At 47.9% G+C, this 26253-nt stretch overlaps 1 protein-coding gene across 3 annotated transcripts in view; it reads left to right on the top strand.

The window, feature by feature from the left end:
* plxnc1 (plexin C1) overlaps nt 1-26253 on the top strand; it is a 215072-nt gene that overhangs the window by 148611 nt on the left and 40208 nt on the right. For all 3 annotated transcript variants that reach the window (XM_038810956.1, XM_038810957.1, XM_038810955.1), the window contains 3 exons: nt 889-1084; nt 3233-3379; nt 22945-23131. In XM_038810956.1, the coding sequence (XP_038666884.1) occupies nt 889-1084; nt 3233-3379; nt 22945-23131 (530 nt within the window). The remainder of the gene's footprint in view (nt 1-888; nt 1085-3232; nt 3380-22944; nt 23132-26253) is intronic.

Genomic DNA, 26253 nt, shown 5'->3' with positions numbered 1-26253 from the left:
TAAATCAAATTATCATTTTAAACACCTCGGGCGGGATTCTCCGACCCCCCCGCCAGGTGGGAGAATCGGCGGGGGTCAGCTTGAATCCCGCCCCCGCCGTCCTCCCAATTCTCCTGCCTCCCAAAATCCAGCGTGGCGTGAATCGCGCTGCCCGCCTCGGAGAATGGCGGGGTCCGGCGCGACTCAATGGGCGCCGGGGCCGCCTGAATTCTCTGGCCCGTGATGGGCCAAAAGTCCCGCCCGCCTGTAGCCGGTCCCGCCGGCGTAAATCAGAGTAGGTCCCTTACCGGCGGGACCTGGCGGCGCGGGCGGGCTCCAGGGTTCCTGGGGGGGGGGGGGGGGGGGGGGGGGGTCCACGGGGGGATCTTGCCCCGGAAGGTGCCCCCACGGTGGCCTGGCCCGCAGTCGGGGCCCAGCGATCCACGGGCGGGCCTGACGCCAGCATGCACTGGTGCTCCTGCACATGCGCCGGCCGGCGGCGGCCCTTCGGCGCCGGTTGGCATGGCGCCAGGCCTTTATCCTGCCGAATGTCGGGGCGCCAATCACACCGGGGCGGGCCTAGCCCCTGAAGGTGCGTAGGATTCCGCACCTTTGGGGCAGCCCGACGCCGGAGTGGTTCACGCCACTCCAACCTGCCGGGACACACAACCCGCCGGATACGGGAGAATCCCGCCCCTCAATTGGATCACTCTAAATCTTCTAAACTCAGGGGAATACAATTCAGCTTTGATTTAGCCCTTTATGCCCCGGTGTCATATCTTCACTGGCACAATACTCCATCCATGTTGGAGTTCAAGAGAGTAAATATTGAGCTGGACTCTTTGACTTTAGAGCACTATCTGAATCCCTGATGCCTTTCTAAAAATGCCAACTATTTGTCATTAACAGGTGTAGGTTTGCTTCGTTCCTCACCATTGCATTTCACAGTAAGTTGGTTTATCTGACAAGCGTGCTTGATCACCTCCTCAAAGATTTGATGGATGGATCAACTGCCCAGCCAAAGCTGCTATTACGTCGTACAGAGACGGTGGTTGAGAAACTGTTAACCAATTGGATGTCCCTGTGCATGTACGGCTTTCTGAGGGTAAGGACTATTCATACTGTGCTTTAAAGTCATGGTGAATAATGGTAGTAATTCTGACTGTTGTAAAATGTCTTCTTGCAGTTCAGTTTTCAAATCATCCTGCTTTATTATTTAATTCTTGGACTGTGGGGATCACTTGCATTTATTTCCCATCCCTAGTTGCCCTGACAAGGGGATGGTGAGCCAATTTTTTGGACTTCTGAGTAGCCATTTGACATAAGCAGCTTGCTATGGCACTTCTTGAGTTAGCCATGTTGGTGTGGGACTGAAGTCACATGTACTCCAGCCTTGATAGGAAAGCCAGTTTCTTTCCCTGAAGTTTTTCCAACTATCTGACAGCCATGATCTTGCCGAATGGCAGAGCAGGCTCGAGGGGCCGAGTGGCCTATTTCTGCTTCTAATTCGTATGTTCGTATATTCATATGTTCATGGTCACTTTTACTGAGCCCAGCTTTTTAATGTTCAGATTGAAAAGAAACACTGAATTCAAATTCTCTCGCTGCCATGGTGGGATTATGAATTCATCTTTCCTGGCACATTGGTTCTGAAACCTACCCACTATACAGTTGATAAATTTGCTAAAAGCTGTCCTCTGAAGGGAAGAAGTTTTGTGACCCTGATGAGTTTGCAGTGAATATTTCAGTAGACATGGTGCTGACCCAAACATTCCAGGAAGGTCAGGTGTTGTGTTATACCAGTTAAAAACGTCTCGGATCCCAGTCTTTGCTGAGTTAGTCATTCATGGTTGAGGTCACAGTAAGAATGTTATATTTGGCCTCACGACTTCTGCAATAAAGGGAAGCTTTTTTTTAAAAACGTCAGCCTGAGATTTTGGACCTGATTGCTGAAATTCCACTTAAAACAATTGAGTTCATTGCAAACAGAGAGTTTCCATCTGCAGGCTAAACTTCCTACAGACTGAGAACTGTATCTGAAGGACAGGGTGTGTTGACAGGTGGAGTTGTCCTTTTTTAACTATGTAAGAAGTCTTACAACACCAGGTTAAAGTCCAACAGGTTTGTTTCAAACACGAGCTTTCGGAGCACGGCTCCTTCTTCAGGTGAATGGAAAGGCTTGTTCCAGAAATGTTTATATAGACACAGTCAGAGATGCATAGGCATCTCTGACTGTGTCTATATAAACATTTCTGGAACAAGCCTTTCCATTCACCTGAAGAAGGAGCCGTGCTCCGAAAGCTCGTGTTTGAAACAAACCTGTTGGACTTTAACCTGGTGTTGTAAGACTTCTTACTGTGCTCACCCCAGTCCAACGCCGGCATCTCCACATCATTTTTTAACTATGTTATTGCTCCAGAAACCAGTGAGCTGCCCACCACTCACTCACATCTGCCAATAAACTGTCAGACTTTTGGAGAAATTGATAGTCTTCCCAATGTAGGAGTGCAATATATTATCAGAGATGCCACTTTTCAGGTGAAATATTAAACAGAGACCCGGTCTACCGAGTCAACTGCACATGGAAGATCCCTTGGCACAATTGAAAGAGGAACAGAGGGGTTATTCTGGTTACCGTGAGCAATGTTAATTCCTCAATTAGCTTCACTAAAACAAATAATATGGACTCTATCAAATTGCTGTATATGGGAGCTTTCTATGTGTAAATTGACTATTGTGTTTCCCGTATCAGTGCAGTGATCAAACTTCCAAAAGGCACTCGCCTGTAAAGCCCTCTGGAACAGGGCTTGGCAGATTGGCCTTCAGGGATGATGTTTCCTCTGGCTGGTGGGAAGGGGGTTCTAGAACAAGGGGTCACAGTCTGACGTTAGGGGTAGGTTATTAAGGACTGAGATGGGGAGAAATTTTGTCACTTAGCGGGTGGTGGACAATTGGAACTCTACCACCGAAAGCTGCGGAGGCCAAGTCACTAAATATATTTAAGAAGGAAATAAACAGAGCGCTAGACTCAAAAGGCCAACGGGTATGGGGAGAGAGTTGTAATATGGCACTGAGTAAATGGTGGAGCAAGCTCGAAGGGCAGAATGATGTATTCATGCTCCAATTTTCTGTGTTTCTATGTCCTGAGGTCTTGAAAGGTGTAATAGATATGCAAGTCTTTCTTTTAATAACTTGGTTCCGTTAAACGGCTGATATGCATTTCTCATGAGAGTTGTTGTCTTTCTAAATGTAGGAATCTGTTGGAGAGCCATTATTTAAGCTAGTGTCGGCAATAAAGCAACGGATCAACCTGGGTCCAGTGGATGCAATCAGTGGTAAGGCATTGCACACACTAAACGAAGACTGGCTGTTGTGCGAGGTTACAGACTTCCAAATTCTGGTATGTACAATTTTAATCATGGCACATGTTAATTATAGTCATAGAATCCGACAGCACAGAAAAAGCCCTTCAGTTCATCACAGCTGCGCTGGTCAAAAACAACCACCTATCTATTCTAATCCCATTTTCCTGCACTTGACCCATTGCCTTGTATACCTTGGGATCGAAAGTGCACATCTAAATGCTTCTTAAAAGTTATGAGGATCTCTGACTCCTTCACCCTTTCAGGCAACGAGTTCCAAATTCCAACCACCCTCTGGATAAAAAGGTTTTTCCTCACATCCCCTCTAAACCTCCTGCCCCTTACCTTACTTCACCAAGGGGAAAAGTTTATTCCTGTCTGCTCTATCTATACCCCTGAAAATGTCATACATCTCAATCACCCTTGACCATCACCCTTGCTTCCTGACACTAAGGCCAATTTTGGATCCAGCTTGCCAAATTTCCTTGGATCCCTTGGGCTCTTAACCTTCGCTCTCAGACTCCCATGTGAAAAAAATCCTTCTCAAAAATCTTGAAGTCCAAGTAGACTACATCAAATGCATTTCCCTTATCTACACACCTGGTGACCGCTTTGAAAATTTCAATCAAGTTGGTCAGACGTGATCTCCTCTTGACAAAATCATGTTTGATTAATCCCTGCCTCTCCAAATGCAGATTAATTCTGTCTCTCAGAACTGCTTCCAATAGTTTCCGCATCATTGAGGTCAAACTGACTGGCCTGTAGTTTCCTGGTTTATCCCTAAGTCCCTTCTTGAGTAATGGTACCACATTGGCTATCCTCCAGTCCTCTGGCACCTCTCGTGTGGCCAGAGAGGAATTGAGAATTATTGCCAGTTTCCCTGCTATTTTCTCTCTTGCCTCACTCAACAGCCTGGGATACATTTCATCTGGCCCTGGCGATTAGTCTACTTTTAAGCCTGCCAGACCACTCAGAACTCCTCTCTGTCTGTGTTAATAGCTTTAATTTTACTATAGTCCTTATCCCTGATTTTTATACACACCGTCACCGAGCCAAAGTATTCATTTAGAATCCTACCTACATCCTCCAGTTCCACACACAAATTACCACTGTGGTCCTGAATGGGCCCTACTCTTTCCTAATTCATCGTCATTAATTGCATAAAGATGGAGCTTCTCACTGGTACTAAACTCTGAGGATTTACTTTGCTTGTTTATATGTAATGTTACTATGTAATAGTATTTAATTTTAAACCAGTGTCATGACTCTTAAAATATTTGTCGGCATCTCCATTTGATGAATTCATCATTAAAACAGAGTTAAAGAGAATTATTTCAGTAAATATTATCTACTGCTTCGCTATGATTCATGGCGCGAATCTCCGGCCACGTTGGTCTCTTGCTTGAGCGCAACATGGCCGGACAATGCCAGGAAAGCCCTCCAGCGAGCCTCCCAACTGCCTCCTTGCCTCCCGGGATTCTCCGACCCACTGCGAGACATCGGAGCTGGAACCCCGCCCCAAATGGGGATGACCGAATGACGCTCATGGACGTAGGTCATAGACCTACTTTAGGATCTACCTGCGGGGGATCCACCGGCCTCCTTAGATTCACCAGCTTCCCAGGGAGGCTGCACTGGGCGCAGATCAGTGCTGGTCCACACCAACATGGACCAGGCGGAACAGCACTGGGGGGGGGGGGGGCTCCACCCCAGGGTGGGCAGGGTAAGTGCAGTTTGGCTTCCTGGCCCAACACGGGCATCTTGGTACTGCCAGCTGGCACCTCAGCACTGCCACCCTGGCACTACCAAGCATGGAGGAGCCTGGGTGCCAGGGTGGCAGTGCAATGGTGCCTGAGTGCCAGAGGTGCACGGCCAAGGACCAGGGGGAGGGGGCAGGTAAATAGGGTCCTCTGGGAAGTTGGGGGGTGATGGGTGGAGGTCTTGAAGAGTGTGGGCACTGTAAGGGGACTTGGGGGGACCCCCAGGGACCCCATAGTGGGTTTTCCTCACTTGGGGGGGGGGGGGGGGAGGGGTGTGGAATAGTGTCCATGTGTGTGTCTGGGGTGATATTGCCCATGGGTGGGGAATGTGGGGGACCCACAAACTCACTTAGAGATCGGGGCACCCTTTCAGTGCTAAAAAAAATTCAAAGTGTGGCCTAAACGGTGGGAAATGTGGAATAGGGCCTAAAAAAGTGACTAAGTATCATTGAATAGTGGTGGGAGCGGGCCAGCGGGAAACTGCCTGAAAAACCCACCACAAATGAACTTACAGACCTTTTGGGAGAATCGGGCCCTCAGTCTCCTGTTGACAAGGTTTAAATATATTGAAATATTGCAACAAGTTAGATATTCTTCATGAGCTAATGGAGCCTTATGTAAGTTGTGGTGATATGCATCACTGTAAATACACAAGGGGTTAATGTAAATACATGTAGACTAGCTAGACACTAGAGGGAGCACCAGAGACATGACACACAGACATTCAACCAATAGGTCAGTAAGATAGGACACTACCAATGGGCATTCACGATACACACAGAGGTGACACCACCACAGGAGGGCATTACACCAACCCATATAAAAGGACATAGCACACATGATCTTCCTCTTTCCAGTGGAGACACTCCGTGTGTACACAGGGTTAATTTGAAATACATCATACCCACCACCTGGATTGTAGCAGACTGGTTCGTCAGTCTGAGTAGCTATAGCAGGATTAACAGTGGAGTTGAATCCACGTATGAGAATTGTTAACAGTTAAATAAACGTGTTAAAGCTATCTCCAAGTCTGAACCTTTCTTTGTCAGAGTGCACATCAAGGGAGCAGCTTATGCTACGTCAAGAGCATAACAAAACATAAGTTTCCTTTTTGATCTTGCTAAGATTGTGTGGAAGTTGAGATATTAATGTTTAAAATGCAAACGGGTGAAATTAGAACATTGTCTTTAAACCCAAAATTTTAAGAAACATAGGAGCAGGAATAGATCATCCAGCCCATTGAGCATGTTCCGCCATTAAATTAGATCATAGCTGATCATTTATCTCAATGCCACTTTCCCATATCCCTATATACTTTTATGTCATTAGTATCCAGAAATCTACTGATTTCTGTCTTGAACATGCTCAATGCTTCCGCAGCCCTCCGGAGTAGAGATATCCAAAGATTGCCACCCCCTGAGTGACAAAATTCCTCCTCCTCAGTCCTAAATGGTCTGCCTCTTATTTTACGACTGTGTCCCCTGTGTCTTTCTGGACTCACCAGCCAGGGGCACATCCTTCATACATCTATCCTGTCATTCCCTATAAGAAATTTCGTAAGATTCAATTAGATTACCTGTCATTCTTCAAAGCCCTACAAGCCCAGTTTCCTCAATCTCCTCTCATAAGACAAATTCGCCATCCTAGGGATTAGTCTGGTAAACCCCATTGTACTCCCTCAATAACAAATGTGTTCTTCATTAGATAAAAAGACTAAAACTGTACATAATGCTCCCTGTTTTCTGTCTGTCAACTAATTCTCAATACATATTAATATATTTCTTCCATCCTATAAGCCCCAATTTTGCTTACTCACCTCCTGTGTGGGGCTTTATCAAAAATCTAACTAATTAAGTATTTTATCTATTCATAAAATGCTGAGGAGAACAAGTAAACTATCAAACAGGCTTCAAGTGAGCAATCAGCTAAATAATATATTCAAAACCATGTAACTGTATTAAATTCCTATCAGTTTTTTTATTATAAACTCTAATGTTCACAGTTATAATGAAACTGCCTAAGTAAACTGGGCAACCTTCAGGCAACGTTCTGCCATCTCTTATGTGTGACTGATATTTAGTCCTGTTAATCTGCTTTTGATGTTGTTTGAGGCAAAAATATTAGCCAGAACAGTGGGGAAGAACTCTGGTGCTGCTAACAGCATCATTGGCATTCTTCCATCTGCGTGAGGTGATGCATCTCCAAATCCATTGGAGATGAGGGAAGTTCACCAGAGTGCGCTTTTGCTCATGGCTGAAGCGACCAATTGGAGTAAGGCAGGTTCTACCACAAGTGCTACATGTTACGTGGCTATCAGAATATCGTTGTGGTTGTTTTTGGTGTTGGTGTCTGTTACCAAGCTGCTGCCACCACTGATCACCATGGTGGTGCATGCCAATTTGTCTTCAGCTAGTGTCTCCCAGAGGCAAAAAATTACATTCTGGGCATTCGTTTCATGCTTTGGCGTCGCCGACCGGAGAATCCCACCCCGTGTCTTTCAAAGTATAAATTAAATTGAGACTATCGGTTCGATTCTCCGATTTTGAGGCTATGTCCGGAGGAAGAGTCTAGTTTTACGATGAAAAAGTTGGCGCCGTCCATGCACTGGTGCTGCGCCCGTAGAATTGCCCGGTCCACAGCCGCGCATGCGCACACCTCCGACCTGCAGTGGTCGCACCGTGCAACATTGTGCTGGCTACGCGCGGACCCAGCCTACCAGATAGTGCCCCCCCGTAACCCCCCTCGCCCCCTCCAGATCAACCCCCGCCAAAGCCCCATCGGCCAGCGGAACGGCTTCCCCTCCCCGACTGTGGCGGCGCTGGACACAGTGTGCAGCTGCCATGTGAGGTTGACAAAAACTCAGAGCACACATGTCCCATGCCTTTGGAAGTCGGCCCATCCGGGGCGGAGCATCGGGGGAGGGCCTTCAGGTGATGTCCTGAGGCCACCCCAATGGCGTGCGGCGTACTCACCGATGACACCGTTTTGATGGAGGCGGAGCATCTGAAAACCGGTGCCGCCCCCGATTTCGGTGCCAAAAGGGATTGCCCGCCCCATCGTCGAATACGATTTCAGAGTCGGCAAACGGAGAAACCTGCCCCATGTCTGTTCTCTCCGTCAGACATTAATATTTACTTTAAACCTGTGAAACTCCCAGTCCACAGGTGTCCTGACCAACATTTCTCCCTCAACTCAAACCTAAAACAAAATTTTCTGGTAATTATTTCATTGCTGTTTGTGGCAGCTTTCAAGATGAAAAGTGACTGCCTCAGTTCCTTCATTACAGAGTAGCCGCAGTGCTAATAGAGTATTTCATTGGCTTCGAGACATCCTGAGGTTGTGACAGGAAGCGTTGCAAGTTCTTTCTTTTTGAGGCCTGACTCCAGAAGATCAGTAATCATTGTTCTGCTTTTTTTCTGTTGTTTTAATGGTTTAATTCTGTAAAGTTATGTTCCTGACAAAAAGATGAAGTTACCTAACATCAGTTCCTTTTTTTTTTAAACCCACTGTTCCCCTGTCTTGTGTTACTGTGTGAGGAATTTGGTTCCGTTATGTACTGCAGGAAATTATTTTTCTTTTACTCATGTGGACAAACTGCTCCTGATCTTAATGTGTGCATCTTGCCACGAGGGACACCTTTTCTTTTAAATATTTTTAATAGAGTTTTAACATTTCATAACCTATTTTATACAACGAGATAAAATAGAAACCTGTATCTATTAGAATTTACAACTACTGTCGTTCAAAAAATAATTTGCCAACGAACAAACAGAGAAAAAACAAATGAAAAAAGGATGTTATTGAGCGCTTGCTGGGCCAGATGGTGGCTCGAGAGGCTTTAGGGGCCTCACGGTAGCATGGTGGTTAGCATCAATGCTTCACAGCTCCAGGGTCCCAGGTTCAATTCCCGGCTGGGTCACTGTCTGTGTGGAGTCTGCACGTCCTCCCCGTGTGTGCGTGGGTTTCCTCCGGGTGCTCCGGTTTCCTCCCACAGTCCAAAGATGTGCGGGTTAGGTGGATTGGCCATGCTAAAATTTCCCGTAGTGTAAGGTTAATGGGGGGATTGTTGGGTTACGGGTATACGGGTTACGTGCGTTTACGTAGGGTGATCATTGCTCGGCACAACATCGAGGGCCGAAGGGCCTGTTCTGTGCTGTACTGTTCTATGATCTATGAGATGTGTCCACTCAGCTACGTGGGGTCCAGTAGTTGGCTGTGCTCCTCAGGGAGGGTCCCCCCCCACACCCCACACATCGTGCTGGTTGCGAGCAGGTTTGTGAACAGCCTGCACCTTTGTGAAAGCCTTCCTCTGATCCTTGGATGGCGTGCTGTATTTTCCCTATCCTGAGAATTCCAGCAGCCCTGGGTGGTGCTGCTTGTTGCCAACTGAGCAGGAGCCTCTAGCGGGCGATCAGGGAGGCATAGGCTAGGGCATCGGCCCTCCTCCCCATGAAAAGCTCTGGCTGTTCTGATACCCCAAAGGCCGGCACTAGTGGGCACAGCTCCGCTCTCACTCCTACAACCCTGGACATGGCCTCAAAGAAGGAATCCAGCGCCAAAAAGTCTGGGGCAAAACCAGAACATGTGGCTGTGGCTTGCCAGGCCTCCATGGCACCTCCAGGAAGAACCTGCTCATTCTAGTTCTGGTTAGGTGCGCCCAATGCACCAACTCTACCTATGTTAGGCTCAGCCCTGCGCACGTGGAGGTGAAGTTTGCCCTATGCAGTGCTTCTATCCAGTGTCCTCCCCCTATTTCCCTGCCTAGCTCTTCCTCTCATTTCTTTCTTGTCTCGACCACGGGAGAGCGTACCGCCTCTAATAGTTGTCCATACATGTCCGCACAACTTCCATCCCCGAGTTCGCCCGCATTCAGTAATCTGCCTAGTAATGAATGTCCTGGTATCTGGGGGAATGTCATTGTTTCCTTGCAGAGGAAGTTTTTGATCTGCCATACCTTAGTTTGTTCCCTATCGGGAGTTGGAACTTGTCTGTTAGTTCCCCCAGTGTTGCTGCTCTGCTGTCCGTGTACATGTCCTACCCGTCAGTATTCCCTTTTCCTATCTCTACCTTTTGAAGGAGGCGCCTATTGTTACAAGGGTAAACCTGGTTTTTACAGATGGGAGCCATGGTGGACCTCTCCATCAGTCCGAAGTCCCTGTGCAGGAACTCACCTCCATTCTGACCCACTCTGCTCCCGGTTCCTTGACCCATCTCTGTGCTATTTCTGCAGTAGCCACCAAGTGGTCGAACTGGAGGTTCGGGAGGGCCAAGCCTCCCACATTTCTCTTTCTCTGTCGGACCTTCTTCATTATCCGCGGGCACTTCCCCACACACACACAAACGCCATGATTAATTTATCGACTGCAGTGGAAAATGCCTTGGAATGAAAATTGGGAGGGATCTGAACAGGAAGAGGAACCTGAGTTTGTAACCTGAGAAGGCTCCGAACTCTTTCAGGAATTTCATTATCCCTTCCATGCTGTCCAGAGGGTTTAAGATGTAGAGGAGCAGGTCATCCGCATAGAATGAGACACACACACAAACGCCATGATTAATTTATCGACTGCAGTGAAAAATGCCTTGGAATGAAAATCGGGAGGGATCTGAACAGGAAGAGGAACCTGGGCTTACTTTTTAGGACACTACAGGGAATTTAGCATGGCCAATCCACCTAACCCGCACATCTTTGGACTGTGGGAGGAAACCGGAGCACCCGGAGGAAACCCACGCGCATACGGGGAGGACGTGCAGACTCCACACAGACAGTGACCCAGCCGGGAATCGAACCTGGGACCCTGGAGCTGTGAAGCATTTATGCTAACCACCATGCTACCATGCTGCTCCTGTTCATGTTGATCGTCTGCACTCTACCTGCCAGGGAGAGTGGGAGTGAGTCCCACCTCTGCGGATCCCTTTTAACTTCCTCCGCCAGACTCAGCAGGTTTGACTTGTAGACCCATTACCAGTCGTGGGCAATTTGGATCCCCAGGTATCAGAATTTGGTCTGGGCCAGTCCCCGCCCCCCCCCCCACCCCCCCCCCCCCCCCCCCCCCCCCCCAGCTCTGCTTCTCCTCCCTGCGGGTTCACAGGAAAAACCTCACTCTTACTCAAGTTAAGTTTGTAACCTGAGAAGGCTCCGAACTCTTTCAGGAATTTCATTATCCCTTCCATGCTGTCCAGAGGGTTTAAGATGTAGAGGAGCAGGTCATCCGCATAGAATGAGACTCTGCCTCCCCTTTGGATACCTCTCCGCCCCTTCGCTGCTCCGAGCAAACAGTACCAGGGATAAGGGCCATCCCTGCCTCGTTCCTCTTTGCAGCCGGAAGTATCCAGAGTTGATGGTGTTTGTTCGTATGCTCGCGATGGGAGCGCTGTACAGTAGTTTCCCCCATGAAGTGAACCCTGGCCCAAACCCAAATCCTTCCAGTACCTCTGTGAGATACTTCCATTCGATCCTGTCAAAGGCTTTTTCTGCGTCCAGGTAGATAGTCACCTCCAGTGTTCTCTCCCCAGTTGGGGTCATGATCAAGTTCAGCAGGTGCCTGATGTTCACAGTTAATTGTCTGCCCATGACAAAGCCCATCTGATCTTCCCTGACTACCTCTGGTATGCAGCTGTCCAGCCGCCTCGCCAAGGGCTTTGCAGGAGTTTGGCGTCAGTATTCAGGAATGATATGGGTTTCTATAAGCCACACCGTGGGTCTTTGTACTTTTTAGGGATCAGTGATATTGAGGCCTGGACCAGCGTTAGTGGCAGGGTTCCCCTTGATAGTGAGTCGACCACAGGTGCGGGAGCAGTGCTGGTACAAATTATTTGTCGAGGTCCGCCAGGAATCCGTCCAGCCCCGGCAGCTTCCCTGCCTGCATGGAGCTAATGCTCTCCATAATTTTCCCATCTCTAATGGTACTTCCAGGCTTAATCCCCTTTGTACTCCCACGACCGGCATGTCCAGTCCATCGAAGAACTGCTTCACCTTCAGCGCCTCGGAGGTGTACAGCTCTCAGCAGAAGGTTGTGAGGCGGTGTTAATCTCCTCTGGTGCTGTGACTAGTCTGCTGCTCTTGTCCTTTACCTGAGCTATTTCTCAGCAGGTGGCTGGCTTTGACCCAATGCTCATAAAAGGTCCCCCGTGTCTGGCGGAGGTGGTTCACTGCTTTCCAGTGGAGAGCAGGTCATAGACCATTTGTAGCTTTTTCCTCTTTGCCAGTAGTTCCATGGTCGGGACAGTGGACTGCCACCGATCCACCTCCAGTATGGAGTCAATCAGCTGTTGCCCAGCCGCCCTGTCCTTATCTTTGAACGCAATAATTTCCCCACTTATCACCACCTTCAGTGTCTCCCAAAGTGTGGAGGGTGAGACCTCCCCATTTTTTTGCAGGTTACATACCTATCGATGGCTTGCGGTATCTTCTCACAGAATGCCTTATCAGCAAGGAGGGCCATGTCCAGCTTCCATAGGAATGCTGAGCCCAGCCCATCTTCAATCTCGCATCCACGTAATGTAGAGCATAGTCGAAGATTACGATTGCGGAGTAATCCGCTCCCACTATCCCTGGAAGCACTGATTTCCTCACTATGAAGAAGTCGATCCTAATGTAGACCCTGTGGACTTGGGGGAAGAAGGAGAACGTCTTCTCCCTTTGATGTGTGAACCTGCATGGGTTTACTGCTCCCATCTGCTCCATAAAGGCTTTTAGTTCTCTCGCCATGGCCGATTGTTTGCCTGATTTGGACCTGGATCTGTCCATCCGTGGGCCCTGTTCCCCCCCACCCCATAATGCGTCTGGGAGTCTATGTCGGGGCTTACTGCCATGGTTTTCTTTATGAATTCCGTGTGGTCCCAATTGGGAGCATACACATTAAAAAGCATCACTGGTGCCTCTTCCAGAATACTCCATGACAAAATAATAATCTTTATTATTGTCACAAGTAAGCTTACATTAATACTGCAATGAAGTTACTGTGAAAATTCCTAGTCGCTACACTACGTTGAGGGAGAATTCAGAATGTCCAAATGACCTAACAACGCGTCTTTCGGGACATCCGTCCCCCTGGGTCCATGACTGTCTTTGTCGTCATGAATGCCATCCTCTTGTTGAGCAGCATCACCAGCGCCCGAACCCTCATCCCGCAGCATGATTGATGTCTGTTCCTCCCAGTTCTTTCTTAGCCTCAGTCGGTCCTTCTTCCACAGGTGCGTGTCTTGGAGGAAGATCACATTGTCCCTCATGCTTTTCAGATGGGTGAAGACTCCGGATCTTTTCACTGGGCGGCTAAGTCCCCTGACATTCCAGGTGACTATCCTGATAGGGGGTTACTGCCCTCCTGCGGGGTCGACCATACTCTCCATGTGGATATGCCCCTGCACACCGGTGTTTTCCTTTGTTTGGGAGCCATACAAGATGGCCATTCTTGTTATCCTTGTTCCTGTTGTCACCATGTGCAATCTGCCGTAATCAGCATTCCCAACACCCCGCCCTTTCCTCCCCTCCCTTCTACACTCCCGATTCCCCCGGGCCTGCCTATCCACCTGGTGCCTCCCACCCGTTCCCCTTAACTTCTCTCCCCTGTCTTTCCCCCTTCTGACCCCCATGCCTAGGGTTTTACCCCTCATTCTGCCAGACGCGCACTCCCCGTTGGTGCTGTGCCATGTTTACCCCCCCCCCCCCCCCCCCCCCCTTTCTCCATACATTTCTCTGTGCTAGCCTGCTGACTAGTGTGGCATTCCACTCTGCAAGTACAGTAAATGCCGTTCGCATATCATTAGCAGGCCTGACCTGGTATTATCTGGGGCCTCCGCGATTCTCCGCCTCCGCCAGGGGGAATTCCCGGCGGCGAGGTTCTCTGTGCTTTTAAAAATCAGGAAACAGGCACCCTGGCTGATGAGGGAGAAAGAAAGAAGGTAGATCATGCAGGGGTTCGACCATGGGGAGTGCTGCCAGGGTGGGCGGGGGTTAACCAGGGGACAGACCATGGTGCCGGGGTGACCTCCTCACACAGGACGGGAATGTGCAGGCACGGACTGTCACTGTCACGGCCTGGAAGGCAGCCACCTTGCTGTGCACCCCACTGACCACTCACCTTGGCCAATGGTTCTGCAGAGTGACACCGGGCTTATGGGTGTCCCCATCCCACCACCACCGCATTCCACCTATTCTCCCCACTCCCCCCAACATACCACCCTCCTCCATACCACCCACACCCCCTCCCCAAGTAGCCACCACCCACTGGAGGGGCGATACACAGCCCACCCAAGGGCAACGCACACAGTAGCCCCTACAGGTTGGTGCCGGATGGGGACTGCGGAGCGTACCACTGGCAAGGGCAGCGCCAGCCGACAGTACCCCTGGCAGCAGGGACGGGTCACCTGGTGATGGCACGGGACCTTCTGGTCTCCTCCGACCACAGTCACAAGTGGAGAGCGGCGGCGATGAGGACACGGCGGGAGCCCTTGACCCGTATCCCGTGACACCTTTGGGCTCGAGTCCTGGGAAATCACCGACTTTCCATCACAGCTATCTCCAACCATCCGAGAGATGCATCTCGGTTCGGAACTTTAGGGAAGAGGCTCCTGGGGCACTATGGTGCGCACCACGCACATGCTGCAGTACATCAGGTGGAGGTTGGAACCCCCGAGGGCGCGGACAGTCAGAGGGCAGGCCGACCCCAGGGACTAGCTACCGTCCAGTTGGGTTTCGGATATCTAGTCCCACCGATTGTGGAGATGCAGTTGCAGAACTAGGGACTGCATATGGGGTTGTCAGCAAGCATTCAGGTGTTGATGGAGGAGCCCAACTGCATGCAGGAGCAGGAGGTGGTATTGATCATGCGTGTCACCCAGGCCAACACCTCGTGGGTGGCGTCCACGGTTGAGGCCTTGGGGACGAAGGTTTCGACCATGGGTCAAGATGTACAAAGCCTGGGGCAATCTGTGCAGGCGGTGGCCAAGGCCCAGGACAGGGTTCCTGTCACAGGCAGCTGCGCACCAGAGCCACCAGAGCAGCGGTGCTCCAGAGCTTGGCCCAGTCACAGCGAGCCATGGCTGAGGGTGAGGTGGCATTGCTCGGACGCTGGCCTTGTCAGTCTCCAACCCGGCGACTCCGGCACTGTTTCCCGGTGGAATTGATAATTTTCCATGTGGTGCCGGTGCTAGACCTTTAATGGTCGGAGAATTGGTCCAGGTGCGGTGCCAATTTTTCCTTCATAGAAGTCCACTAACCCAACCCGGCATCAACACTTAATCTCAGGAGCGGAGAAGCCAGCCCAATGTTCTTTGCCCTGAAAAGTTACCCATAGCTTGGCCGGGTACAGAATGCCGAACCTTACCTTGCTCTTGTACAAGGCCGCCTTAGATGCATTGAATTTGAACAGGTGTTTGGCCTGGACTGCCCCAATGACCTGGTACAGATGGATCGAGTGTTCCTCCCATTTACAGGACTGTGTGTGTCTTGCCCAGTTCATGCTCCGCTCTCTATCCTGGAACCGATGCAGCTTGGCAATGGTGTCCAATGGCTGCTCTCCCATTTTGGGCCTCAGCCGGAGTGGCCTATGTACCCTGTGTACCTCAGGGGGTTTGGGATGTTCCTTCCTGCCACACACCGACCAGCTTGCCTACCAACTGGAGGACATGCTCCATGGGGTTCCTGTCCTCGATACCCTCCAGCAGGTCTATCCTGCAGTCTTTGGCAGCGCGACCAGTCATCATCATCCTCCACCTTCCCCTTAAGCATTCGTTGGGTCAGTGCCAACCTTGCCTCCTCCATCTCCAATGTTCAATTGCTGCTTTTTTGAGCTTCTTTATCATCGCTTCCTGTGCCTCCAAACGCTGCTCCGTATTTTCCAGCGCCTCCTTGAAGGGGACTAGAGCATCTTCTCCCGCTGCCTTCTCCATCGCCATCAACTCCGTACCAGCCTCCCCCGACAGGCGCAGGAATGTGGCGACTAGGGGCTTTTCACAGTAACTTCATTGAAGCCTACTCGTGACAATAAGCGATTTTCATTTCATTCATTTCATTTTAATTGTGTATCTGTGTTTGAAGAGCTCCTGTGTTAGGAGCTTATTGGCAGATAGTCCGGCATGTGTGTAGGTGACCCGTCCCCATCGGCTGCGATCGGCTCTATTTCGCTCTGCATGTTCGCCGCTTCGATTGTTTTCTCCAGACTTTTACTAGTTCTGCCGTCCCTTCAGTTCTTTGAGATATTTGCGGGCATCTCTTTGTGTCTGCGATGATCTTGGAGGAGGGTGGGGGCTGGATCGTGGCAATTTCCAAATTTTCAGGAGGAAGGCTGCCTTTTCTGTGACTGCTCAGCGCGTTGCCACCACCGGAAGTCTGAAAGAAGGGGCAGCTTGCATCTATGTGGCATGTTGGCATCTCTCCAAAAATCCCCTAAGCACATTCCACACAGCAAATTACCTCAAATTGCAGTGTAGACAAACATGAAAGCCACTTTCAGATTAATTAAATTCTGCAGTGAAATAACCAATTCACCTGTTTTTGCTTGAATTTGGTCATGGATTTTCCAAATTATTCTGAAATTAACATCTTAGTTGAAAGATGACGTTTATGAAATCTAGCTTTGTAACATCTTGTACAATATATGGGGCAGCACGGTAGCGCAAGTGAATAGCACTGTGGCTTCACAGCGCCAGGGTCCCAGGTTCCCTGCTGGGTCACTGTCTGTGCGGAGTCTGCACGTTCTCCCCGTGTCTGCGTGGGTTTCCTCCGGGTGCTGCGGTTTCCTCCCACAGTCCAAAGACGTGCAGGTTAGGTGGATTGGCCAATCTAAATTGCCCTTAGTGTCCATAAAAATAGGTTAGGAGGGGTTGTTGGGTTATGGGGATGGGGTGGAAGTGAGGGCTTAATGTGGGTCGGTGCAGACTCGATGGGCCGAATGGCCTCCTGCACTGTATGTTCTATGTTCTATCTGGTTTCTCAGCGCCACAAGTTCCATTTGTGCCTCCAAAAATGGCACTGCAACATGCACAGACTATTTTGGCGCTGGCTACGTTGGATGCCATTTTGATGAAGGGGAGTCTGCTGGAAGTACGTACATTGGGCACAACATGGAGCATTTAGTGGATACCAGTGCTGCCATTTTGGACTTCAACGTTCTAGCTAATGCACATTCATAACCTTGCACAGCTGAACACACACCTGAGTAGCAACAACAAGGACTGCCATCAGTGTAGTTTTCAGGATTCATCAATCAATTCAGCTTAGTTGCTGATTGATTTCTACTAGCCCTTGCTGCAATTGTAGAGGTAATTGTTGGTTTTCAGAGTTGTTTAAAATTTTTGAAGTTGAAACGGAATAGGGTAACACGTGCTGTAGGACTTTGTCCTGATTTTAAGGAATATGCATAGATCACTTGCTTCCAAGCGTAGGTGCAGTAATATGCATCCTCCTACAATGTGACAGGAAAAATAAGCAGCGGTGACACAGAACAGGATAAGATGTTTGAAGAGCAAGAGAGGAGAAGGGTTTCCCCCAGGAGGCCATAATCTCCTGGGTGCTCATGGTTAGGTCCACAGTGTGTTAATGGAGTTGGCCACTTTTTCTGCACTGGGAAGATTCTACTCCAAACTCTGTGCAAAGTCCTATGCCAAGCTGCTGTCAGCCTTTTCCGTGCTCCTTGACATTGACCACTGACTTTCTGACAGACCCCCCTGAACACAAAGCATTTTGTTGTGCATACCAATGAGCCTTCTTCTGGAACGTCGCCCATCAAAGTCATCATCTGAATCCTCTGCTGCAGAACTCATGTGCAACCTTGGCCCTCTCGTGAGTTGGCAACTGGGCCACCCTTTGCCCTTAATGGCAGCAGATCCTCATGGCGATGGCTCATCAAATGCACATCCTGCCTCTGGGCTAGCCTTGAAAATATTGACAGTGATAACATGCTGGAACCACTGGGGTAGCACTGGGACAGGCAAAGGCCCTTTAGCCCCAAGAGCTATATCTAATTCCTTCTTGAAATTCCACAACATTTTGGCCTCAACTACTTTCTATGGTAGTGAATTTCACAGGTTCACCACTCTCTGGGTGAATACATTTCTCCTCACCCCAGTCCTAAAAGGTTTACCCTTATCCTCAAACTTAACCCCTAGTTCTGGACTCCCCCACCATTGGGAACATTCTTTCTGAATGTACCCTGTCTAATACTGTTAGAATTTTATAAATTTCTATGAGATCCCCTTCTAAATTCCAATTAATATAATCCTAACCAATTTAGTCTCTCCTGATATGACAGTCACATTTGATTTGGCAGCACAGTAGCATGGTGGTTAGCATAAATGCTTCACAGCTCCAGGGTCCCAGGTTCGATTCCCGGCTGGGTCACTGTCTGTGCGGAGTCTGCACGTCCTCCCCGTGTGTGCGTGGGTTTCCTCCGGGTGCTCCGGTTTCCTCCCACAGTCCAAAGATGTGCGGGTTAGGTGGATTGGCCATGCTAAATTGCCCGTAGTGTCCTAAAAAAGTAAGGTTGGGGGGGGGGGGGGGGGGGGGGGGGGGGGGGGGTTGTTGGGTTACGGGTATAGGGTGGATATGTGGGTTTGAGTAGGGTGATCATTGCTCGGCACAACATCGAGGGCCGAAGGGCCTGTTCTGTGCTGTACTGTTCTATGTTCACCATCCCAGGAATCAGCCTGTTAAACATTTGCTGCACTCCCTCCATAGCAAGAACATCCTTTTCTAGATAAGGACACCAAAACTGCACACAATACTCCAAGTGTTGCCTCACCAATGCCCAATACAATTGCAGTAAACCTCTAACATTCAAATCCTCTCACTATGAAGGATAACATACCATTTTCCATCTTTACTGCCGACTGTACCTGCGCATTTACATTCAGCGACTGAAGGACACAAAGGTCTCTCTGAGTATCTACCTCTCAATTTACATCCATTCAAGTAATAATTTGCCTTCCTACTTTTGCTACCAAAGTGGATAACTTCACACTTATCCACATTATACTGCATCTGCCCACTCACACGGCCTGTCCAAACTCTACTGAAGCATCTCTGCATTCTTCTCACAGCTCACCCTCCCACCCAACTTTGTGTCATCTGCAAATTTGGAAATACCTCATTTAGTTCCCTCGTCCAAATCATTAATATATAAGGCAGACAGTTGGGATTATAGCACAGATCCTTGTGGTACCCCACAAGTCTCTGCATGCCAATTAGAAAAAGACGCATTTATTCCAACTTTTTGCTTCCTGTCTGCTAACCAGTTTTCTGGATCCATCTCAAGACAGTCTCATGCGCTTTAACTTTACATAGTAACTTAGTCGAAAGACTTCTGAAAGTCTAAATAAACCACATCCACCAGTTCTCCCTGGTCAACTCTACTAGTTACATCTTCAAAATATTGTAGTAGATTTGTCAAGCATGATTTCCCTTTTGTAAATCCATGCTGGCTTTGTCTGATTATACCACTGCCTTCCAAATGCTGTGCGATTAAATCCTTGATAATGGGCTCTCGCCACTTCCCTATTACCGACTTTAGGCTCACTGGTCTATAGTTCCCCGTTTTCTCTCTACCTCTCTTTTTGAATAGAGAATGATGTTAGCTGCCCTCCAACCCGTAGGAACCATTCAATGTTCCGAAGAATTTTGGAAAATAACTACCAGTTAATCTACTATTTCTAGCACCACTTCCTTAAGTACTCTGAGATGAAGATTATCAGGACCTGGAGATTTATCCACCTTCAATCCCATTAATGTCCCCCAAACCCACAGATTTATAAGAGATTGTTGGTAAATCAGTGGTGGAGTATATGGTGCACTGACCAGTGTATGAGACTGGTGGTGCAGTTAGTAAGAAATGAGATTTGAGGATAGTTAGGAACCCTGCTGATGTTTTCTGCGGGTGTGTCTCAAAACGCTGAAGGGCTTTGGTTTGCAATGTATTTTTGTTTTGAATTAATGTGAGGAAACAATGAAGAACCCAGTGAGGAGCCTGTCCGGTCGTTGTGTAAACAATTAATAAAGAATATTTATTATAATAAAAGAAAAAATACAACAAAAAACTAATATACACTATGACACTTAAATACATGAATAATCAAACACCATTTTTCCTGAAGTTACCTCTTTCTCCCAAAATATACCCACGTTCCCTGAACTCAGTGAGACACCCCGTTTCCCCAAGCAACGTTCAATTTTAGTAACTCTATGGGTCAAATCCAGTTACTAGTTTTAACACAAAATATCACTTAGGTGCCAAGTTTGAGAAAATTTCTCTCCTAATTTCACTGCAACGTTTAGGGGAGAATATCTGCAATTTGCCGTGGCTGTTAGATGGAACAGACCGTGGCTCGAATCCAACTGTCTGGCTGTTGAATGGCGAACTAGTCTCCTTCCCCAGGGAAGGTGCTAGCAGTTATTGTATTCAATCTCTTTGATATTCCCCTCTGTAGATTATGCCGTCAACCTTGCTCAAAGTCCTTGCCTTTAGAAGTTATAATTCATATAGCCCCACTGATGTCATGTAAACAATGTTTATGATCTGGCCGTTTGCACCTCGATGTCGCTAGACTCCTGCTAATCTTGTTACTGGGCAAGTCTAGGTGCCTGCTAGCGTTGTTACTTTTCCATTACTTTTCATCTCAAGTTCACTGTTAAAACTTGTTAACTTTACACATTCCTAACAAGACACATTCACTGAGCTTGATCATTCACGTGAGATCATTGAACTTCTTGCGACACTTTATGCAGGTCCTCAAGCTGAAACTCCTGGCAGTGACTGTCACAGCTGTCTGCTACCACTGTCATTGCTAACTTTGTCTGGAGGGCCTCCTGTGCATAGACAACCTTTCTCCTCCATACTGGAGCATGTTGGCTGCCATGTTGGCCTCTTGCTGTGTTTTCCCCAGAATCAGTTGTAGAATGACTTCCAGCACCTGCTACAGCCAGAATCCACCTCCCCTTCAGGAAAGACTAGCTTTCAGTGGTGCACTCTCTGCTCAGGCACTCTCTGCTCAGGCATACGGCTACTCAACAACATGCATGGCTCTGGCTGGATGCAACTATGGTGTAAGTTAGAAGGCAGGAAAAAGTTTATCTGAAACATCGCAATCCTCACACCTATTTTCAGGGTTATCAAATTTCATGGCCTATGCCTCTTGGCAGTGCAGTACCCTTTAGGGACTGCTCTTGAATGTAGGCCTAAAGTGTACATGAGTGGTCCTTGAATCCACACCTTTTGAGTCAGAAGCAGGATTGCGACCAACAAACGAAAGCTGACGTGTGAGTACATTGTACAGTTCAGAGACGTTCTGACGCTTTGTTGTGGCTCTGTGGATCAACCTCACCTGCCCCATGAGTGATTGGTGGGGGGATGGGTTACTGTTTGAAACATGGCCGAAATCAGTCGTGACGTCAGTGGTCCATTCACTATCCCTGATAATTTTCCCTGAAATTATCCCTGAATGGCCTTTCTCTAAGATTCCCCACCAGAGGAAATATTTTATCTCTCTACATCCTGATTCCTTTAATCATTTAATTACCTTAATTTAGTGACCTTTAACCTTCTATACTCCAGGGAATACAAAATGTAGTCTATGCAACCTGTGCTCATCATTCAACTATTCGTCCCAGTACCATGCTGGTGAACGGAGGAAGCTGAAACTGATATCAGGTTTGGGCCTCATTAGGGTATAATGGGCAATCCTCCCAGCTCATTGAACCAAGAGGTAGGAAAATCCAGCACCCTTGAGCAAACTCTTACTAGAAGATGCTAATGCAGTGGGGTTAGAGGCCTGGGTAGTGGGGAGGGGGGTTGGTTTCTTGCGAAAACTCTGCTGGTAGATGCAAATATAGTGTGGAGGGTGCCTAATTACCAGCTGACAGCAGACCACAGTGAGTGTGAAGCCAGGGTGAGCAGTGCTGGTGCACCATTCCTGGTGCAAATGGGTGCAACCTGACACTCCAATTCTGCTCAACTATTGAAATCAGGCTTTTCATTTCTCATTTCCCATTTCTCATTTGACTGTGTAACTTGAATCAACAGCAATTCTGGCATTAACAGGAATGTTCTTAGCACCATTTATAAATAGTTTCACGATATGATGTGCGAAACTTTACAAATACATTCTGAGAATCCACCTTGGGAAAGCTCCTGGCAGTTCACACAGGCACTAGCTGCATGAGATGAAAATGAACGATTTTTTTTTAAAGGCGAACGTTTGTGCCACCTGGAATAGCTGCTTCCCAGCAGTGTTAGTTCCTCAAACCCATTTCTGCCTTCTTCCCTAAATGTATAAAATACCCATAATTGACCATTGATCCTTCCTGTCATAAACAGACCTGTAATTTTTTTTATTTGTTCTTGAGATGTGGCCGTTGCTGGCTGTGCCAGCATTTGTTGCCCATCCCTAATTGCCCTTGAACTGAGTGGCTTATTCGCCCATTTCAGTGACAACCGCATCGCTGTGTGGATCTGGTGTCACATGTAGTGAACCAGATGGGTTTTTACAACAATCGTCAATGGTTTCATGGGCGTCATTAGACTTTTAATTCCAGATTTGTATTGAATTCAAATTTCACCATCTGCCATGGTGGGATTCGAACTCAGGACCTCAGAGCATTATCCTGGTCTCCGGATTACTAGTCCAGTGACTATACCACGACACCACCTCCTCCCCGTATTGTTTCTAATCTTCTTAAATAACCTTCACCATATTTGAATTCTTGCTACTTTTTTTGGTTTATTACTGAGGAATGATTCCTCACTCGATTCCATGCTTTCAGACCAGGAAGTTAACGACAATGACAAAATGGTGAAGACAGTCTTTAATGTCTTCGGCCTTATTACAACTTATTGTGATCTCTCTCCTGGCAGAAATTGGATGTTTCATTTCAACTGAACACTGAGGCAGATTATGACAGTGATCTGGATAGCACGCCCACTCTTGAAGTAGATGTTCTTGATTGTGACACGATAGGACAAGCAAAGGAGAAGATTTTTGACACTTTCTTCAGCAAATACGGTTACTCTCAGAGGTTTCAAATGGAAGATATCGACCTGGGTAATTTCCCTCTTACATTTTCAGTTCAATTTTTGTTTAACCTCTTCTTTGCAGGACTTGATCTAAATTCAATGGATCCATGCAAATTGCAAACCTCCTTGCTTGTTGTTATTAAAACAGTTCCAGTTCACAACCTGAAATAAAAACTAATGTTTCAATAATGAAAGGTATTGAACTCTGGCTTCTGACCACAGGTTAACATCCAGTACTTGACTGGGGCACTTGTGTCCAATGGGAGTGGAGTAATAGAAACCACCCCATTGGGTCAGGTTAATGGCCTCTCCACATATGACCAAAAAGGGTCTTACCAAGAAGTGTAAACACATCAACAACTTGTGTTTATATAGAGCCTTTAACAAAATAAAACTATCCAAAGGCACCTAACAGATTATAATAAGGCAAAAACATCAGACACCAAGCCTCATTTGAAGATATTAAGTTATGTGGCGCTATGGTTAGCACTGGGACTATAGTGCTGAGGATCCGGGTTTGGATCCCGGCCCTGGGTCACTGTCCTTGTGGAGTTTGCACATTCTTCCCATGTCTGCGTGGGTTTCACCCCCACAACCCAAAGATGTGCAAGTTAGGTGGATTGGCCAACCAAATTACCCCTTAATTGGAAAAAAAAATTGGCTACTCTAAATTTATTTATAAAGCTAGATGACCCAAAGCCTAGCTAAAGAGGTAGGTTTTAAGGAAAGATAGGTGGATAGGTTTGGAGAGAGAATTCCAAGGCCTGAATTTTCAGGACAGTAAGAAGTCTTACAACACCAGGTTAAAGTCCAACATGTTTGTTTCAAACAGTAGCTTTCGGAGCACTGCTCCTTCCTCAGGTGAATCACCTGAGGAAAGAGCAGTGCTCCGAAAGCTAGTGTTTGAAACAAACACGTTGGACTTTAACCTGGTGTTACAAACTTCTTACTGTGCTCACCCCAGTCCAACGCCGGCATCTCCACATCATGAATTTTAGGATGGTGGGGCTCGGCCCCGCCATCTGAAGAGTTAGTGGGGAATACATCCCGGCCGACTGCAGGAGTCCCAATGCCATATTACATTGCCGTTGATTGACATTAGACGGGACTTACCTCATTTAGGAGGAAGTACCCCTTGGAGACGCCCTGGCAAGACAGCACTTCTGTGGCTGGACGTGGGACTGCGGGGAGCTTCCTGGCACTAAGTACCGCGAACGGAGGAGCAGGGGCCCCAGGGTGGAAAGTAGGGAACGCCTGGGGAGTCATGAGGGAGACATTCAGGGTAATGGGGGATAGACTGAGGGGAGGGGGTGCTGGAGGTCAGTGGGCCTTAAGGGGAAAGCAACCCCCGGTGAGCACAGGGCTTCAGACGGACGGTCTCTCACCCGAGATCCAACAATCTTTTCCCAAAGGTAGAGGAGTCTAGAACTAGAGGCCATAGGTTTAAGTTGAGAGGGGAGAGATACAAAAGAGACCAGAGGGGAAATTTCTTCGCACAGAGAGAGGTGAGCATCTGGAACGGGCTGCCAGCGGCAGTGGTAGAGGCGGGTACAATTTTGTCCTTTTAAAAAGCAATTAGACAGTTACATGGGCAGGGTGGGTATAGAGGGGTATGCACCAAATGCGGGCAAGTGGGACTAGCTTAGTGATAGAAACTGGGCAGCACGGACAAGCTGGGCCAAAGGGCCCGTTTCCGTGCTGTAAACATCTATGATTCTATAATTATTACACATTTCCTTCCCAAGCTGTCATCCGCCTGCCAACCACAAAATTGAGACTGGGCAGGAACTAGCAATTATATGGCCGCTTAAGTGCCTTAATTGGGGCAGAGTGGGCTTCCCGGGGCCCTGTCTGCCACAGCGTAAAATTATGCCAGGTCGAGACAGATGGGAACCCGGAAGGGACTGCATTTTCACGCTCCCCTCCTCCTACCCTCAAGGAACCTGCTGGGGTGGGGGAGCATAAAATTGTGGCCCAAACCTGAGAGGGCACGTTTTGGAGCAATGAAAGCAGGAGATGGGCTAGAGGCTGGATTTAGAGGAGAGCAGAGATCTCAGAGGGTTACAGGGTGGGGGGAGGTTACAGTGATGTGAGGAAATACAGGATGAAATGTATTGTCTCGTGTTCTGTTGGTCATGGAGGAGAAAGAAAAGAAGAATGAAAGCTAGTAAGATACCAAGACCATAATGCTGGTTTCATATCTTCCAATCTGTTTACTTAACATCTTTCAGAGAAACTGACTTCACTGTTTTTCTTTCTGCTGTGGTTCATCTTCACTTTAGGAAGTGGAAGTGACGATAACATATTTCTCCTCCAATTTACTGCAAACCTTCTACAGTAATTTTATCTTGGGGAGACAGATATCATGGTGAACCTCACCACCAGGTCAAACCTGGCCACTGAGTGTGGAGGTTGTTTACAGAATGCTGCACTATGTATTTATTGTCTGATGTTACAGAACTTGAATATTACTAAAACAGACATGTTCCTGAAGCTTTTCACCTCACATTCACCAAGACAAACACAAGAATGCTAAATTTCAAACCATCACAACAATTTATACCACAGAAGAAAAGGGTGCTAATTGGCTGGCATCTCCCATCACTCTCCTATGCTGTTGGAAATGACAAATGCAATTAAATTCCTGTCTCGCGGCAAGGCTCCAGGAAATGATGCTATCCCAACTGAGGTCTACAAGGCTGGAGGTCAGTGCCTGGTGAAGAAGCTCACTGAACTCTTTCAGTCTATGTGGGAGCAAAGAACCAATCTGCAAGAACACAAAGATGTCTCCATTATCCACTTGTACAAATGGAAAGGAATTCGCCAATCTCGCTACAGTTGGAGGAATCTCACTCCCCTCAACTGCTGGTAAAATTTTCACCAGAGTCCTTCTGAACCCCTTGTCATGCCAAGAAACTCAACCAGTTTCACTGGAACTGCCTTTGGATTGGATTTGTTTATTGTCACGTGCACCGAGGTACAGTGAAAAGTATTTTTCTGTGTGCAGCTCAAACAGATCATTTAGTACGTGAAAAGAAAATACGTAATAGGGCAACACAAGGTACATAATATAAACACACAGACACCGGCATCGGGTGAAGCATACAGGGGTGTAGTACTAATCAGGTCAGTGCTTAAGACGGTCGTTTA

This window comes from Scyliorhinus canicula, chromosome 11, assembly GCF_902713615.1.
Source record: "Scyliorhinus canicula chromosome 11, sScyCan1.1, whole genome shotgun sequence".
NCBI classification, from domain to species: Eukaryota; Metazoa; Chordata; class Chondrichthyes; order Carcharhiniformes; family Scyliorhinidae; genus Scyliorhinus; species Scyliorhinus canicula.
Note: the sequence above shows the minus strand (reverse complement) of the source record. Positions and strands in the feature narration are given on the sequence as shown.